We start from the raw sequence: 19,649 nt of genomic DNA on the forward strand, positions 1-19,649 counted from the left end.
GGAAGCTGTTCTGAGTGGAAAGATAATTAGATACGAACATAAACAACGGGATTAAAAGTCGGCCTGACAAATGCTGCTAACCTGTTAGCACCTGTCGGGCTACTTGGTGTGTTTGGAATGTGGATGATTTCAGCGTGTCCATGAAGGTTTGTGTGTGGGGCCGTGTTGTGTGTGATTCTTGTCCAGCCTTTTACGTGCTAACGCGCTCTGGTGCCAGCAGAGGCCGGGGCCAGCGGCTGCACGCTGCCAACGCCGCCTCGTCTGTGGCAGCAGAAACGTCCAAACATTCGCTTGGTTTCAGGAAAACAGAAAAATCCTTTCACAAACTCGAGAACTCCTTTGTCGTGGGGCTGAAGGTGGGTAGACCTGAGAGTTTACACCACTAGCACCTGGTTCTGCTCTGATGCGGCCCCTAACCTGGGATAGCCCGTCACCACGGTAACAGCGTTGCTCGTAAGCTTCGGGTTAACATTATTTACACATTTTCTCGTCCCAGGAAACATTTATGTCCCTCTCGTCTAAAAGTCAGAGGCTGTTCTGTGTCAAAGGTCAGAGGTCAGATGCTCTGAACACTGCATGCCTCCAGCAGCAGCTGGTGTCACATGACCATTGACGGCGTGCCAGAATGATTCCCGTCCAACAGCAGCTGGCAGCGGCGCGGCGATGTTCAGCTGGAGGTGGAGGCTGAAACTGGCAGCTCCTCAGCTGGCAGCCGGAGGCCTCGGCCAGGAACTTAATCCTGGATTTGTGTTTGTGAGCAGGAATAATTTATTATTGTGTGAATTCTCACGGAATCGGACATTTCTGGTTGAAGCTTTTAGAAAAGCTGAGATCAATGTTTGTCAACACGCCCCCTTGTGACGACGCAGAGCTTCAGGAGCACGGAACGAGCTAGCATCACAGCGAAAGAACAAAGATGAAGAAGATCAAAGCTATACGAGTTCAGCTTTGTTGTTAGAACCGTAAATCTGTAAAATTCACAGACTACAGCATCAATGGCGACGCCAGACTGGACTCACTGGTAGTTTCCTCTGGAGGCTTTTCTGGCAGCTCTGCTGTGCTCTTCAGCCATTCTGGGGCTGGTTTGCAGCCCTCTGGGGCTAACCCATTGGGGCATGTTGACCACACCCACACACTGGCACCTCCCACATGTTGACCACACCCACACACTGACACCACCCACATGTTGACCACACCTACATCCTGACACCACCCACATGTTGACCACACCCACACACTGACACCACCCATGTGTTGACCACACCCACACACTGGCACCACCCACATATTGACCACACCCACACGCTGGCGCCTCCCACACGTTGACCACACCCACACCATGGCACCACCCATGTGTTGACCACACCCACACGCTGGCGCCTCCCACACGTTGACCACACCCACACCATGGCACCACCCATGTGTTGACCACACCCACACACTGGCACTTCCCACATGTTGACCACACCCACGTGTTGACCACACCCACACATTGCTGCTGGTTCTTAAAAGGCATCACTTTACCTGGTCCATTCAGATTCAGATCCTTTATTGTCCCACACGGGGAAATTTACAGTGCAACAACAGCAAGAGCACGCAGAGAAAAATAAGATAATAGAATAGAATAGAATTCGGAATATTGATGTCCTACCGGAGTTTTCTTTGGACTCGGACTCCGAGTCAGAGGATTCGGAGGACTCGGGGGTTTTCTCAGGCAGGTTTGGAAGCTGAGCGATGTCCATGGGCGTGTCTTTATATTCATGATTACTGTGAAAAAACGTTTGCTATCAGTGACCATGGAAACGGTGACAACACCTTTGAACATTCAAGAAGTCTGAACTTTGACCGCTTGTCGTCATGGTACCGAGTCAGCTGGTGCCTGACCTGAGGACATAGTTGACCCAGACGATGTTCTTCTCACTGGCGTTCTTGGCATTTATGGCGATGGTGGCGCTGGACTGGATCCAGATGTAGCCGCCGTTCTTCTGGATCCATCTGTAGTACTTAGTGATGCACTGACCCTTGTTCATCACTGAGAGGGGGTGGAGGAAAGGAGGGAGGGAGAAAGGATGGAAGAGAGGAGGGAGAGAGAGAGGGGGGAGAGGGAGGAAAAGAGGGAGGGAGAAAGAATGGAAGAGAGGAGAGAGAGGGGAGAGAGAGGGGAGAGGGAGGAAAAGAGGGAGGGAGAAAGGATGGAAGTGAGGAGGGAGAGGGAGTTGGTGCAAGTGAAAACAATGTACAACTACAATGATGAACACAATTAAACCAGTTAACTGTGATAAATGAACTGGTTGTACTGGGCCAGACTGGAACGTCCTGGTGTTCACCTAAAGGTGAATCCCCCTCCACGTGCTTGAAGCGGCTGTAATACCAGCCCCCTCCAGCAGGTAGTGCTGTGCCACCATGACAGGCCTCGCCGGGCTCTGACCCCCACCCCCCACCCTCTTGCTCCGCCCCTGCGACAGCAGCCAGAGACAATAACTTTGGCTAAATTAACCACTAAATGGTTATCTGGAGCAATATGTGTTGGCATTAATCAGGAGAGCTTAAACAGAGAGTCAGGAGACGAGGACGCTGCGCTCATATCCTTGTCCTCCATTTAATTATGGAACACAAATAGGATTTTCCACAATGGAGACGGGAGAGGGAGAAAGTACGGAGTGATTTATACAAAAAGAAGGGCAGTAATTAAAAACTATTAGAAACTGAGAACATTGTTTAAGACGACGCCCCCCGGGGAGGGGGTGTAATTGACTGGCCAAATAGCAGAGAGAGAGAAAGAGATAGAGAGATAGACGAGGGGAGAGAGAGAGAGAGGAGAGGAGAGAGAGAGAGGAGAGAGAGGGAGGAGAGAGAGAGGGAGCTAAATAACTTGTTTGCATGTTAAGGCTGCGATGGAGGATCACATCACCTTCAATGTGACCTTGCTTTGTTTGTACGATAGAGTACGCACACACTCACACACACACTCACACACTCACGCACACACTCACTCACACACACACTCACGCACACACTCACGCACACACTCACACACACACACTCACACACACACAGTGTTGAAGTGAAACCATGAAAGGGAATCACAGGAACTTCAGAAATGTATTGGAGTTAGAAACTTAAGTTCTGTTCTCCTCTCCTGGGGGCGTGGCTAATCATTTTAGCATGTTTCTGGCCACGCCCAGGAAGTCCTCACACCCTGGGAGGAGATCCCAGTAAACCCAGTGGAGGGTCCTGGCCTGGATCCCCCCCCCCCACATCTGGACACTAGTCGAGTCCAAACAACTGTTCTGTCTGACTACAGGTGAGATTTTAGCCCCTCCTCTCCTCCCCCATTCTCCGATCACCCACTAATGAAAGAGAGAGAGGAGAGGAGAGGAGAGAGAGAGTAGAGGAGAGAGAGAGAAAGTGAGTGAGTGAGTAGAGGAGAGAGAGAGAGAGGAGAGAGAGAGAGCGCTGCAGGCTCGCCCGAGGCTGCAGGAGAGAGACCACCAGATTAAAGGAGCTCTATTCCCTTTTAAAGTCTCTCCACCTCTTTTTTAAACTCTCCTTCAGTCAGTGTCGCACCGTCTCCTCCTTTAACTCTTTCTTTACTTCTGATTTGTTTGACTTTCACTCCTCTTTTCACCTAATCTACAGTAATCAAAGTGTGTGTGTGTGTGTGTTCTGTCTTGCTTATGGGGACCATCAGGACCAGCTTGGAGAGGTTCTGAGAGGAGCTCCGAACAGCTCATGCGCCGTGTGTGTGTGTCTTTATGTAACTCCTAATATGTGTATCTGTAATTTACACCTGTGTGTGTATAAACGTGTATGTTTGTATGTGCAGGTATGTGTGTGTGTGTGTGTGAGCGCTCATTAAAGGCAGATTTGCTCCACAGAGACCAGCTCTGCTAAAACGCCTGCAGCTTTAAATCCAGAGTTTTCACTCCTGTGCTCATCTGTCTGTCTTTTATGTCCCATAACTTTTGATGCTCTCTCTCTCTCTCGTCATCCCCTCTTTCCTGTCCCTCCTGCTCTCCACTTTTCACCTGGATTCTTTTCCTCCCCTCTCCTCTAAGGTCCATCCGTTGTGTCCTCCTCTGACCCCTCATCCCTCTCCGAGGAGAACAAGTTCTCCCTCTCATCGTTCCCACCTCCAAACTGAGCCGGTCCACGTCCTCCCTCGGGTGAAGTCCCGTCTGTGACTTCACATTTCATTTGTTAATAGTCTGACTCTCATCCATCCCTGCATCCGTATCTCCATGAGAAACAGAGTTCTCCATTCCTCCTTTGAGCTCTTCAAAGCTCCTCCTTTGTGCCCCCCCCCCCCCCCCCCCCCCGCCCCCCCCCGGTCTGTTTCTGCGGTGGAAACCAGGACAGATTGACTTTGAGATCTGACCCCAGTTAAGACCGAGTGTCAGCAGGTAATGATGGAGACTTAGAGAGCGATGCGGCTTCACAGGGGAGGATCAGGCCCCCGTCCTTCACTTAAAAAGAAGCCTTTTAAAATTTAGATCCCAGTTCAGAGAACAGGCTTTCCCTCCAAAACACACCTTGATCGATTCCCTAACCGTCCCACTCGCGGAGGAGCGAGCGTGGATGCGGAAAGAATTCCGGGAGAGAGACGTGTGAAGACGTTCCTCTCCGCCCGGACTGAACATCAGACATCCGCTCCCCTTCAGAACCATCGGAGCGGCTCTGGAATAATCCAAGAGCTTCAGCTCTGATCGGCTCACACTCTTGGAACCGCTAATGACGATCGGAGCTCAAAATGGGAAACAGTTCCGATGTCGTCACCTCAGACGGGACCGGCCTCCTTCACCACAGAATTACCCACAAGGGTCAGAAGCTACTGAACACAGGAGGATTGTGGGTATTTAAACACCCTAATGGGCGCTAGCGGCAGCTCTGCTGCTCCGAAATCAGCGGCGTTCCCGGACAGATTAGGAAGAGCCTCTCTGGCCCGATGGCGATGACAGCCGGAGGAACCAGCACCTCCGGAACCCTGAAGACTTTCTGAGAGCCGGAGGAAATTAATTTAAAGGGAGGAGGAGGAAAGGTGAGCCGAGGTGCGTATGAGGCCGGCTCGCCTCCGTGACCTCCCGTCCACACACACGGGAATAATCTCCCCATATTCCTTCTCTTCCTGCTGTTTAACACCTCCACCTCTCTGTCCTGCGTGACCCCCCCCCCCCTGTCCTGATTACCAGCCTGGATGTCGAGTTCTGAGGAAGTTCTGCAGAAGATAATCGGAAAAGTTTCCTGCCATCGCGTGAGCGACCGTCAGGTTTGAGTTTGAGCCGCGACCGTCCAATGGGAGTGAGGGGTGAGGTCATGTGATGTACTCACGGTCCAGGTGGCTCTGTCGGATCCCCTCCACGTCTTCGGCGTGAACGACCTGGTAGCATCTTTTCCCGACAACGTCGGCCGGAGTCAGATCCATGTAATCGCTGACCCTGATCGATCAACAATCGGGGATCAATGAGAGACAACAACAACATGAGACACTGAGCAAAACACCAGATCAACCAGCACAACTGGGCCGTGGCCCCGGAAGGTTCTGGCAGATCCTGGACCCGCCAGAACATCATTACCGGAATCACCATTGTGGGAAAGTTTCTGCTCTTCCTGGAGATTAAAAAAGATTTACGGAGGGGGGGGGGCAATAATAAAGCCGAGTCGGAGCGAAGGCCGTCCGTCTACAGCCGACACGCGTCGGCTTTAAAAGGTTTAATTTGAGCAAATTCGCCACAGGATAGACAGATCAATTTCCCAGGTATCATTGTGATAGAGGACGGCAGCGGGGGGGCGGGGCTAATGTCTGGCGGCCAGATAACAGCACACTCTGTTCTCCAGGGGAAAAAAATCACCCATTTTCTCATTCTCTTAGAAACTCATCCTCAAAATGGGGCTGTAATGGCAGCGGCGCTCGCCGCCTGTCGCTCCGCATTCGATATCGCCGCCCGCCTCGCGTTGTGTCCCCGTTTATCCCGCCCACAAAAAAAGCAATCTGTCTGCCATCTTTCCTCCCGCTGCTCTGTTCCCGGAATAAAACATGAAGCTTTTTCTCTCTCTGATAGGAATCTGTGTGGTCGGTTAACTCCTGATGCTTATCGGCTTTATCTGGACCGGCCGCTGGATTCCGGCGCTCGGCAGCGGGGACGGGACGCACTTCCTGAATAGGAACGCCGATCACAAGGTGCAGACCCTCAGGCCCCGCCCACAGGGGAGTAACGGACCAATGGGGCGCAAGGATTACAAAGACAAGTTGGACTAAAGTCAGAATTCTGACTAATTATTTCCTGTCTGGTGTGCAGCCCTGCTGGCCCTGCTGGCCCTGCTGGCCCTGCTGGCCCTACTGGTCCTGCTGGTCCTGCTGGCCCTACTGGTCCTGCTGGCCCTACTGGTCCTGCTGGTCCTGCTGGCCCTACTGGTCCTGCCGGCCCTACTGGCCCTGCTGGCCCTACTGGTCCTGCTGGTCCTGCTGGCCCTACTGGTCCTGCTGGCCCTACTGGCCCTACTGGTCCTGCTGGCCCTACTGGTCTGCTGGCCCTACTGGTCCTACTGGCCCTACTGGTCCTGCTGGCCCTGCTGGCCCTACTGGTCCTGCTGGCCCTACTGGTCCTACTGGCCCTGCTGGCCCTACTGGTCCTGCTGGCCCTACTGGTCCTGCTGGCCCTACTGGTCCTGCTGGCCCTACTGGTCCTACTGGCCCTGCTGGCCCTACTGGTCCTGCTGGCCCTACTGGTCCTGCTGGTCCTGCTGGTCCTGTTGGCCCTACTGGTCCTACTGGCCCTACTGGTCCTGCTGGTCCTGCTGGCCCCGAGGCTTCAGGCCCGTACCTGTTCTCACAGTAGACGATCTTCAGGTCCATGTTGACCCTGGTGACGAACATCTGACAGTCGATGCGGACCTCGTTGAGGGTGGGCGGGGGCAGGGCGTGGGCCACCGCCACCATCCCCATGATCTGATTGGGCACCGAGCGGCTGTGAGTCAACGCCATCCTGATACGCAGCCGGCCCGTGACGTGGATCACCTGAGGGGGCAGAGGGGTGTGGTCAGACGCCTTCCATGGACCAGAAGTACATCCATCCATCCATCATCCATCCATCATCCATCCATCCATCATCCATCCATCCATCATCCATCATCCATCCATCCGTCCGTCCGTCCATCCATCCATCCATCCATCCATCCATTCATCCATCATCCATCCATCTGTCCATTCATCCATCCATCATCCATCCATCCATCATCCATCATCCATCCATCCATCATCATCCATCATCCATCCATCCGTCCGTCCGTCCATCCATCCATCCATCCATCCATTCATCCATCATCCATCCATCTGTCCATTCATCCATCCATCATCCATCCATCCATCATCCATCCATCCATCCATCATCATCCATCCATCCATCCATTCCATTTTCCTGTCATTTCCTGGGTCTTTAAACTGGCCTGAAGCTTCAGAGGCCACATCTTAACCACAGAGGAGACATCTGCAAAAACATCTTCCTTCTATACAAATTTGTGGGTTTAAACAAACTAAAATCCGTCTCGTAAACAGATGTTTTGGCGTCTGATCATCAGGATAAAATCAGTCGCATTTCTGGATTTACTGTTTAGTCATCAAATTCAGGCTTTGTTAATGAGGATGTGTGCGCTAATGCTAATGCTAATGCTAACACCAGCTACCGTGGAACATTACGCTGGAAGTTACTGTAAACAATCTGGAAGGTTGTTACAGACCGGCAGAAACACACCTACAATCTGTGTGTGTGTGTGTGTGTGTGTGTAAAATGTGTTTAGTTATACATGCACGCGTGTGGATGAATATTTATGTGTGTCTCCATGATTTGCATGAGATCTGAGTCTGCCAGGTAGAAACACCCCCCCGCACACACTCACGCCAGAGCGGATCATCTCAGATGACCACGTTCTTCTTCTCAGAGTGACGCCGGCGTCTGCGACGACCTTGGACTCACCTTGTATCCCGAGGACTTGATGTGAACTCCTCTCTTAGTGAGCGTCGACTTCATCCTGATGAAGAAGGATCGTTCCAGAGTGTTGTCGGGGGCCAGGAGACTGGGACTGCTGGACTCCACTGGGAGACACACACACACACACACACACACACACACACACACACACACACACACGTTAATCTCACCCAAATCCTAGAGAAGGCGGCAGCTCGCAGCTGCTGTCAACACGTCAATCACCTGAGATCAGCTCACGTCAAAACACATCAGCAGCCGATGAGACGAGAGCAAAAACAAAGGACACGCGCACAAATTAAACACGTGTTTGAGAGGCGTAATCTTCTCACGTCGGAATAAATTGTCACAAAGAAACAAATCAGGGGAAAAGTGAAGCCAGACGGGATGTAAAGGTCAAACGCCAGCGGCGTGCTCGTCAGCCTTCCATCTGTCACAGGAAGTGACAGAAACATCTGGCCACGCACTGATCAGAACCGCGCCGGTGCAGCTGTCACGTGACCCCACGTGACCCCGGGTCACTTCCTGAAGCAGGTGGATTAGCACCCGCGGCTGGCTAACGTTAGCATCGTCACAGCAGGAGATCAATAGTGTCAAAAATGGGTTTTAGTTCACCTGCACGTTATAAAAGAGCCACTTTGAAGTGTAAAGGTAAAAAAATGGGTTAACATCAATAATAATAAAAAACAATAGCTTTGAGCTAAGTTGTCAGAATTTTAACTTAATTCCTGAGTGACTTTAAAAGACTCTTGTCTAATTAATACTGTCTTTCATCCAGTTTAAGGTTTAATCTCCCTTTTAAGGACATTTGAATTCCAACAATTTATGAATTCCTCCGTAAATTTTTTTACACTCCAAAAAATTAAAATCTAAAAATATTAACATCTTAATTTTGTAGAGTTGAGAAAATTCTAATTGAATTAGATTTTTAGTGATTCACTTGGATTATTAAATCTAGAAAATCAAGAATCAAACATGATCAAAGAAAGTTTGTCTTTTCGACACCAACAACAACCTTTACCATACAAAACACACACACACACACACACACACACACACACACACACCACACACACACTCTTGAGTTTGATCAGTGTTGATGCATGTTGACAACATCTAATCTGAAAAAATTGAAAGAAATAAATTAATATGCAAATTCATCTGTTACGATATAAACGTCGCCCTTGAAGGAGACGGGGGGGGGCAGAGAGGAATAGGAGGAGGAGAAACACGGACGGAAGAGACAAACAGAAACATAAAAAGGAAGAAGGAGAAGAAGAAAAGGGAGAAAACTGATGTGAGAACAGATGAAAGAATGAGGAAGGAAAAAGAACGATGGAATGAAGGTGTGAGAGAAGAATGAGCGGTAAATGAGGCGGGGGGGGGGGCGAGCGCCGCCCCAGTGTCTTCTGGGACGGCGCTCCTACAAGACAAAGATTAGCAGCTACAAAGGCAGCAGGTGCCGCCGCCGCCGCCGCCACCGACTCTGGGACCTAATTATCTACGGCCTGGAAACTTTTTCCGTCTGAAGGACAAATGATTAATTAAAAAGAACAACTCCACTTCGCCTGTGATCTTTGGACAATACCCAGAGTGCCGAGCGTTTCCCCCCACGTGCGTGAGTGTGGCGAGCGTCTCGGCGGACGCGGATCATTGTCAGCCCGTCTAATGACGCGCCCGATACCTCGCAAACGCGCGTGATGGCGGCGGCGGCGGGCGCCAAGGTCGTCGCAACCTTCGCGACCATCGTCGCCACGACAACAGAGCGGCGAAAACCCAAAGGTTTGGGCTTCGTCCGGGGGCAGAACGCACCCGTCCACTCTCCGGAGCATCCATCTTTCTCCATCCCTTTGTTTCCTCGTTTTCTCACATCCTTCCTCTTTACCTTCACTTCCTCTCCTTACCCACAATGCAACAGGGGCTGTGGGACGACGAGATGAGAGGCAAATGACAAATGTGCAGCGGTTTACTCACACTCACGCACAGACACACACTCACACACACTCCTGTCGGGGAACTTTAATTGTGTAAACACTTTGTAACTGTCCTGTCATATTCCAGCCGCTCCCCCTGCTATCGCCTCCTCACCCATAATTGAATTGCTACCATCAGGTTGGGGGGGGGGGGGGAGGGGGGGGGAGAATGTGTTTCCTATCAGACAGGTTTGACAAACTGTGTCAGGAGAAGAAGAGACTGATAATTTTTCAGTTTACTGGAGGAGGAGGAAGAGGAGGAGGAGGATTAAGCAGACATGAAGGAGGACAATGTGAAAAGTTCTGGAGAATAGTGAGAGAGGAGAAAGGACGGGGGGGGGGGAGAGGGAGAGAGAGGAGGAGAGAGAGGAGGAGAGAGAGGAGGGAAGAGAGGAGGAGAGAGGAGGAGAGAGACGGAGCCGGGAAGAGAGGAGGAGAGAGAGGAGGAGAGAGGACGAGAGAGGAGGGAAGCGAGGAGGAGAGAGGAGGAAGAGAAGAGAGGAGAGAAGAGAGGAAGAGAGGAGAAGAGAGAGGAAAGAGAGGACGGAAAGAGAGGAGGCGAGAGAGGAAAGAGAGGAGAAGAGAGAGGAAAGAGAGGAGGAAAGAGAGGAGGAGAGAGAGGAGGAGAGAGGAGAGGAGAGAGAGGAGGGAAGAGAGGAGGAGAGAGGAGAGAGAGGAGGGAAGAGAGAGAGGAGGAGAGAGGAGGAGAGAGAGGAGAGGAGGAGGAGAGAGAGGAGGGAAGAGAGGAGGAGAGAGGAGAGGAGAGGAGGAGAGAGAGGAGGAGAGAGGAGGAGAGAGGGAAAGAGAGGAGGAGAGAGGAGGAAAGAGAGGAGGGAGAGAGGAGGAGGAGAGGAGGAGAGAGGAGGAGAGAGGAGGAGAGAGGAAGAGGGAGGGAAGAGAGAGGAGGAGAGAGGAGAGAGAGAGGAAGAGAGGAGGAGGAGAGAGAAGAGAGAGGAAAGAGAGGAGAAGAGGAGGAGAAGAGAGAGGAAAGAGAGGAGGAGAAGAGAGGAGGAGAGGAGGAAAGAGAGGCGGGAAGAGAGAGGAAAGAGAGGAGGAAAGAGAGGAGGAGGGAGGAGGAGAAGGAGGAGAGGAGAGAGAGGAGGAGAGAGGGAAAGAGAGGAGGAGAGAGGGGAGAGAGAGGAAAGAGAGGGGAGAGAGAGGAAAGGAGGAGGAGAGAGAGGAGGAGAGAGAGGAAAGAGAGGAGGAGAGAGAGGAAAGAGAGGAGGAGGAGAGAGGAGGAGAGAGGAGAGAGGAGGAGAGAGGAGAGAGAGGAAAGAGGAGGAGAGGAGGAGGGAGGAGGAGGAGAGAGGAGGAAAGAGAAAACACCTCTTTTCCTCCCCCAATTTCAAACACCTGTATCCGGTCTTTGTCTCTGTCTCTCCTTCATCTCCCGTCTTCCTCCTGTCAGACATTAACCCCGCCTCCTTCTTCCCATCTGTCCTGTTACTTCCTCCCTACTCAGGTTCGGCTGGATGACAGATAAAAGAATCCCGACAAGAAAGGCGGAAAAAGAAAGAGGGGAGCGACAGCAGGTGGCGGCGGTGTGCCCACGAGCAGATGGAGCGACTGAACCAATTAGCAAACACAATCCGAGGGAGACTTCTGATCAGTACAAACTTCCTGTCTGATCACATGAACAATATCAAACAGGAAATGACGTCATCGCCTCTGGAGCCTCGATGGCGAACTTCAGATCATTAGCACACATGCTAACGTGAACGCTCCCTAAACTTCAAAGTCTTGAAGAACTCTTCAGCCTCTTTCTCCTCCTGTCTCTCTCTCACACACACACACACACACCACACACACACACACGCACACACGCACACACACACACACACGAGGTGCCTGATCAGAGAGCTGTAAAGGGACGGTGTGCAGGTGATCACCGGGATGCTGTAGCAACAGCTTCTGACCTAAATTAAGGAAATGATAATCACCATAGCGACCACAGCTTCTGTGACCCCCCCCCCACCCAAAAACACGCTTGATAGCCGACGTCACATTAAAGACGAGAGATCGCTTTGATCACCATGTATGAATGTCACGTTATTCACTGTCATTCCAGAGGCTGAACTACCATGGAGGATTGTGGGAAATGGAGTTCCTCCAGCACTAGAAACTTTAGGAAACTTTTTTATAAGCAAATTTCATTTAAAAGAAAAATCTCTCTTTCACACACACACACACACACACACACACACACACACACACACACACACACACATGCACAGTGTCCTTGGGCAGCTGCTCTAAATGACATTAAGCGTAGGTGACTGTAAACTTGCATAATTATGATGAATGTGAGCGATTATGACAAATTATTCCCCTCCACTGTGCTAATAGTGCAATTAGCAACAATAATCAAAGACTTATGATGTTGGAATAAGGGGACGCCGTGGACAATTAGAGTGCGAGGAGCTAATAATGGAGAACTTATGGTGTTTTCCTGCAGGGCAGAATCATTGTTATGAGCTGCAGGACTCGGCTGCTTTCTCAACAATATTTCCCCGATAAAAGAAAATTACAATAAATATTCAATTAAGTGCAACTTTGTAAGGAGATTTAGAAGAATCAGCTTTCAAAAGCACCTGTAAAAGGGAAAATGAAAGGACAGAAAAAGGCAGCGGGGGTGAAACACAAACGTCTTTATGTTAAACACCCGACGCCGGTGACGCAACAGAAGCTCTCAGAGACCAGAACGTGTGACCCCGTGGCTGCGGGACCACAACAGGGGTCGCTGACTGCTGTCGGAGATCAAAGGTCAAAGGTCAAAGCTGCACAAACACGAATGTTGGCGAGAATCCACGTCCACTTTGATCTTTGGAGGAGCGCCGACGTCTCTGGCGTCCTGTTAATGACATCCTCGTCAGTGGTCACCCTCACTTCGCCGGAGCGTCTTTCTGCCTCGTTTCAGACAAACGATGATTTGTGTCTGTTGGGGGGGGGGGGGGGATGAAGCCCCCCAGGGTCATTTCCTGTTTTAACGCCTTTATGGGCGCCGTGGCGATTAAAAACACAAGGTGAACAGTCTGAGGTAAGAGGACGGAACGTCTGGAGAACGTGTCGTCTAACTTTGCTTTAACCTGTCCCTGGTGGGCGGGGTCACCGAAGGGCGGAGTCCCGGATGGGCGGAGTCTATCCAGCAGGGTTACCGACGCTGGCGGGGACGTTAGAACCACGGGAGGAACTACCTGGAACCAGTTATGGCCACAGCCTCCAGTAACACCACCGCGAAAAAGATGAAGAGAGCAGCGGCGGGATCAATCAGAAGATAAAAGAGGGGGAGGAAGAGGAGGGGGAGGAGGAAGGCAGAAATCCATTAGTGAAAGAACGTCCTCCCAGGCTGGTAAATGTGATTGTTGTGAGCGGACCCGGGAGAGGAGCAGAGCTGCCTCCGGCCCGAAACACCAGAGGAGATCACAGCGGCTCTCCGGCGTCCCGGAGGAACCTCTGGCGGCGCCGCTCGCTCGCTCGCTCGCTCTCTCCCGGACAATGTTCAGACCCCTCCTCCTGGGAAACACTCATCCAAATTCATGGCGGGCCTCCTCCTGGCTGCTCCTCATCTGTTCTCCAGACAAATTAACATTAAAGAACACATACATGAATCTTAATCCTCTCTGCCCGGCTCAGACCTCCCTTCTCTCCCCGTTTCTTTGGACAAATTAACATTGCTAAGCGCTCGAGCACATTCAAACACGTCCCTACATCCCCCGCTGCTCTTCCTCCTTCCTCCCATCAGTCTCTCCAGACAAATTAACACGGGAGGACAAACACCTTTGTCCTCGCCCCTCCTCAAATTAACTTTATGAATGTCGAAGGCGTCCGCACCGAGCCGCCGCGCTCCCTTATTTCCTATTCCTCACATCTTTATTTCTCTCTCACCTCGGGGCGACTCGCCCGTCCATCCTTCAGACGCTGGACAAACTGACGTGGACGACCACGGGTAGCGTCTGTCCTCTCATCTTCAGTTAAAGTCAGAGAAAGGGACAAAAAGGAGGAACTCCCAACACCCCCCCCCCACACACACACACACACACACACCAGCAGCAGCGATCAGCCCCGTATAAATCTGCGGCAGATCTAATTACCGTGGCGTCTCTGAAGACCCTGACTGCGGCGGAGCCAATCTTCTCCTCCTTGTTTGAACAGACTGATGAACTGAGGGACTCGATGGATATCAAGTCATTTTGTTTAATTTATAAATGGATTTTCCGTTAATACTTAAATTATCTTCAGCATGAGAGAGAGAGAGAGAGAGAGAGAGAGAGAGAGGAGAGAGAGAGAGAGAGAGAGAGAGAGAGAGGAGAGAGAGAGAGAGAGAGAGAGGGGAGCAGAGCGACGTGGAAGTTCTGAACATGCAGGAACGAAGGGGACGGCACCTGAAAGCACCACCGTGAAGAACCTGAAGGGGCCTCAGAAGGTCCGACGGAGTCTTTTCAGAATAAAGGTCTGAAACAAAACGCCGCTCTTCCGTTACCTGGCTCGGGTGTCTCGGAGTGCGACGACGAGGACGCCGAGGACGCCCCGTCCTCGTTGACGGCCCCCTGGGACAGAGACATCCCCCGGCCTGGGGGCAGCTTCATCCCCAGCTGCTCCGCCATCTCCACGTGGTCGCCCGGGTGGATGTAGTCGAAGACGCCGCTGCCTGTCAGCTCCACCTGCACACCACAAACATCAGATTAGGACGGATGGAGCAGCGTCGGGGGGGGCCGCTGACCTCACCCGTCCAGGTCAGGTCACCTGGACAGGTGAGGGCGGGTTAACTTGGACCACAGCCCAAGTCGTCATCCGTTCACAGCTCTTCTCCTCTTCCTCATGTGGAGTAAATCTTTTTATTAATAAACACAGAATCCCTTCACCTTAAAGACTCTCATTAGTGGAGACTGAAGCGGATTTGTCTTCCCTAATTGGGGGTGAGACGAGGGAGCGCCGCTGAAATATCGCAGCATTACACACACACACACACACACACACACACACACACGCACACGCGCGCACACACACACACACCAAAACCAAACATGTAAATCCACAAACACAATCATCGACAGAGGTTGTGTAAAAGAAAATATCTTTTCATTGTTAAGGTTATGCATCTGCTGAGTGTGTGTGTGTGTGTGTGTAAGTTTTTGGGGTCTGCTGGGACTAAAGGGATTACACCCATGTAATCCCTTTAATAAGAAATCCCTTTAAGGCAATTTGGTCCCCTCATAAAGTCTCATCTGGAGCAGAAAGTGATGATTAAGAAATGAGACTGATCACACACACACACACACACACACACACACACACACACACACACACACAACACACACACACACAGGTGCACCATGGGAGTTAGTGTTCATGTTTACACGTTACAGTGCTAATTGGATTTACATTGTTCTCCATGAAATAACACGCACATTTTAATCAATGAAAACTCGACACAACTATTTTACATGATGCTGGGGGGGGGGGGGGGGCAGAGATGGAATTAAACCTTCACGCGGTGGCAGCGGCGCCGTGGTGCCAGAACCATCCCGCAGCAGGATAAAGTCCACGTTTGCCCACGTTACCGTTTAAAAGAGACAAACATGTCTGTCTACATGTTATAACTGCCCTGTTCGTGTTATAAGCACAAGAATAATTATGACAAGAATCTGTGGCTCCGTGTTCAGGGTGTGAGTGTGTGTGTGTGGTGTGTGTGTGTGTGTGTGTGTGTGTGTAAGCAGCATCAACTGATCTGTCGGCACAAAAAAACACACTAATATCCAGTTTAATTGATAACACAACTTAAGAAAAGTGAAACATTTAATCAGAGTTTTGCTATTTGAATCATATTTTAATTAAAAAGAAAGATTTTTACACACACGCGCGCAAACATATTTGAAAACAGTCAAAAAAAAACCTCAGTTTGACTTTGCAAAGTACTAATCAAATAAATTGATGTTGGCTCGCGGGGTTGAGAATTAATTAGAGCATTAAACATTAGCTAAGTGAGGTAATATTCCAAGTTTGATAGTTCATAATTACTCTGCTGTTAATGACTCACGCGGCGTCGGCCGCCGCTCGGGCGGCGAGGAGAAATGACGGACACGAGCGGAAAGCATCTCACTTCATTTCCTCTTTAAATGATGAACCAGAGGCTTGACGGCAATCATCATCATCATCATCATCATCCTCACAAACAGCACAAACTGAACTCAAAGGCAACGTCACAGATCAGCCCCGATCCGTCGGCAAACACTCTTCACACACACACACACACACACACACACACACCACACACACACACACACACACACGCACACGGCTGCCACAGAAGCTCTCACACACAAACCAAACTCTAGTTCTTCAGATCAAACTGCGTTTACTGTTCAGACTCACAATCTAAAACACAACACAACGCAAAAGCTCTTAAAACTGCCGTTTTTAAATCGACTCCCTCAAACAAAACGAGGGAAAATCCACCACAAAATAAATGGAAGCGTCGAGGAGCCAACATTAGCATGTTAGCTTGTAGCCTGTTTGTGTGCGCCAACTGCCAGCGTGACTGCGTTATCACTCAGATTAATGTGAGCGAATCTCAAAAGAAGTGCATGAACACACACACACACACGCACGCACACACATACACACCACACACAAACTCATACCAGCGCATTTTCCTTGTCAACGGCTCAGAGGATGACAAATGAACGGTCCATTATGAACTGTTTGCCACCGTGTGTGTGTGTGTGTGTGTGTGTGTGGTGGTGTGTGTGTGCGCGAGTGGTGTTTCAGACAGACCCTGATAGATGGTGATTTATTAGGTAAAACAAAACACAAACCTGTGAAAAGCAATCACACCGCTTCACTTGGGGGGGGAGAGAGAGAGAAATGGACATTTGCTGTTATTGACTCCCTAAAAATGAGGTGTTATTGCGCCCTCTGGTGGCAGGCGGCACCGGTGAATGTTAAGCCCCGCCCCTGCATCAGACTGACGCTTCCATACTTGAATTCTTTAGTTGCAACTTGCTAAATTATACGACAAACACGAACAAGTGATGACAAAAGGAGGAGCAGCATTAGCTGCTAATTTGAAGCTCCTGCTAGCAGGTGGTGCTGGACATGCTCACAGCATGAACGGTCACTGATCGGAGAGCGTAAAGCTAACATGCTAACGCCGCAGCCGTCTTCTTTCTCCCGGATCCACTCGGCGTTCTCGGAACCTGAAAATCCCTCTTCTGTTCTCACGCCAAATCTCACAACAATGGCCGTCTTTGAACATTTAGAACAAGGACCCCCGACACTGATAAGCCGAGCGTCCAACGCCCAAACAAGAGGGCCAATCCCCGTCCCCCAGTGCATTATGGGACAGCGATAAAGACACAATAGCGGCGCTCCTTTTATCTTGTTTCTCATGCTAATACATCCTCGGCTGCACGTTGCAGTTATTGAAAACATTTCATTTGTTCGGCGTGTTAATGAGTAATCCAGTATCAGGTGTGTGTGTGTGTGTGTGTGTGGGGGGGGGGGTTCAACACTTTTTCAACCTCTTTTCTGTTTTAATCCCCCCCAAACCTTTGATTTCATGTATGAATTTGTTTAATTTGGAGGCCGGAGGTCACTCTGGTCTCTGGTTCTGAGGCCACGTCGCGCCAACGGAACACGGGTTCAGAACGCGTTCCTCCCAGCGTGGACGGCGTGCGGCGGCCTCACCGAGAGCGTCTGGAGACGCTGGCATGAGCGGAGGCCAGAGGAGATAAATGATCTTTATTGTTGCTCTCACTGAACATCTGGACCCAACCTGAAGCCCTCAGCTCCTCGCTCCCAGCACGCCGCCGCCCCGGCAAAAAGAAACGATTCTCCTCATCACGGTCACTACTTATGTCCCGATGATTCTGATGAATCCAAGGTCGCTCGGGAGGATCCGGAACAAAGAGAGACGAGAGGAGCGACGAGCAGACAGAAGAAAACAAGATGTAACAGAGCTCAGAGGAATCGATATTAATTTAACATCAGAGGAGCAGATTAAAAGCACCAGACTGACAACACTCCCACTCAGCCTGAGCGTGTGTGTGTTATTTGTCTAATTTTACATAGGCTGTGTTTTTTATGCTGCACACATGTTGACACAGCGCGCGTGTTGTGGTGTGTGTGTGTGTGTGTGTAGGGCAATTAACAGCGCTGCGATTGAAATGCATCACTGCAGTAGCCCGTTGTGGCCCCAACAAGGCTTTAAAGCACACACACACACACACACACCACACACAACACACACACACACACACACGGTGGTGTTCCCTCAGGATCTCCACATTCAGTTGCTGTGACCTTGACAAGAAAAACAAACTGCTCCTCTCTCTCTCCCTCTCATTGTCTCTCTCTCTTCCTTCACTCTCACCCTTTCAAACTTGACTTCCTCTGTTTTCTACTTCAGAAAAACTAAGATCTTCCTCAAAATCCAGACTCTCAGGTAAACTATGAATTTGGGGTGAAAGTCCACAGCGGAACGATCTGGAGTGGCGGCGGCGGCGGGGAGCCGGCGCCCCCTCGGCGTCTGAAAAACAGGCGGCTGCGTTTTGGACTGCGCGATGATGTACGAGTTGTCTATTAGATCAGGATTTAGGGAACATGAGCCGCACTGGATATCTGAGTCTAATCTGAGGACAATCTGGGGCTTCAAACAGAGAGCGAGGCGCCGCTGACGGAGGAACGCCGCTATCTGAAATGACTGTTTGTTTTCAATTTCACATTCCAGCTGATTTCTTCTGGATTGAGGCTCTGAGAGGTTATTACTGACACAGAGTGAGCGAGTGTGTGTGTGTGTGTGTGGGGTGCATAATTGAAACCAGAACATGCAGACTTGTGTTTATTAGCAGAGGTGAACTCCATATTTATGTTGTGCCTCAAACATCTTTAATGAATCTAAGAGTGAGTCAGTTTTATGAGTCAATAATGGCCCGTTTAAACATCCTACATATCCCATAATGCACCTGAGCGTGTCTCAGAAACACTGAGCTTGGTATCTGTAGTAGTGATTTTAACGGGGTCATACAAACATATTTAATTTGGCAGTAAAGGGTGGAGTCAACAATAATCTGCATTTGAATTGAACTATTTATCAAGATTTGTCAAATAAAGAGATTCACAAACTGTTGATGTGCATAAAGAAACATTTAAAAAGATCAATTACAAAACTACAGACCGGAGCCATTTAAATGCAACATTTTGAAGGAGTAAACTCCAGACTGGAATATTAACAACTGCGGGTACACGAGAGGACGGACGGAGGCGTAACAGGAAGTTAGAAGCAGCCGAAGAGGATGCGGGAATAAAGGAAACACGGTTATTCAATGGATAAAACTGGCAATGATGGAGGTGCTGATGAGGTCGCTAACAGGAAGTGGCGTGCATGCTGGGACAGGTGCTGTACGGAGGACCTGCCGCCCTCAATCGTGGGAACGCCAGATCACCTGTCCCGTCATCCACCGCGATGCGTTCAGGGACCGTTTGAAAAGTTTGGGCTTTCCTATCAAAACAAGAAACTAATCAAGTTTCCTTCTGAACTTGAACTTGTGCTGAAACAGAGAACATTGAAAAACATGAGCTGCTCCCCACCGCCGCTCCGCTCATGTGTTTCACTGAAAACTATTGATCTGCACACACACGCACGCACACACACACACACGCCGACAAGCCAGGTGATGTGTTCTGCGGACACAAA

The 19,649-nt window shown here is 50.4% G+C and overlaps 1 protein-coding gene across 8 annotated transcripts in view; it reads right to left on the bottom strand.

The window, feature by feature from the left end:
- Window positions 1-19,649, bottom strand: part of LOC130513200 (neuronal PAS domain-containing protein 3) — a 94,028-nt gene that overhangs the window by 4,754 nt on the left and 69,625 nt on the right. For all 8 annotated transcript variants that reach the window (XR_008946645.1, XM_057011874.1, XM_057011872.1 and 5 more), the window contains 6 exons: window positions 14,436-14,616; window positions 7,971-8,089; window positions 6,822-7,015; window positions 5,329-5,435; window positions 1,885-2,032; window positions 1,652-1,767 (listed from right to left, as the gene is read on the bottom strand). Coding sequence is in view for 7 of the 8 variants with exons in the window: in XM_057011874.1 (XP_056867854.1) it covers window positions 1,652-1,767; window positions 1,885-2,032; window positions 5,329-5,435; window positions 6,822-7,015; window positions 7,971-8,089; window positions 14,436-14,616 (865 nt within the window). In the remaining variant the exon portion in view is untranslated. The remainder of the gene's footprint in view (window positions 1-1,651; window positions 1,768-1,884; window positions 2,033-5,328; window positions 5,436-6,821; window positions 7,016-7,970; window positions 8,090-14,435; window positions 14,617-19,649) is intronic.

This window comes from Takifugu flavidus, chromosome 16, assembly GCF_003711565.1.
Source record: "Takifugu flavidus isolate HTHZ2018 chromosome 16, ASM371156v2, whole genome shotgun sequence".
NCBI classification, from domain to species: Eukaryota; Metazoa; Chordata; class Actinopteri; order Tetraodontiformes; family Tetraodontidae; genus Takifugu; species Takifugu flavidus.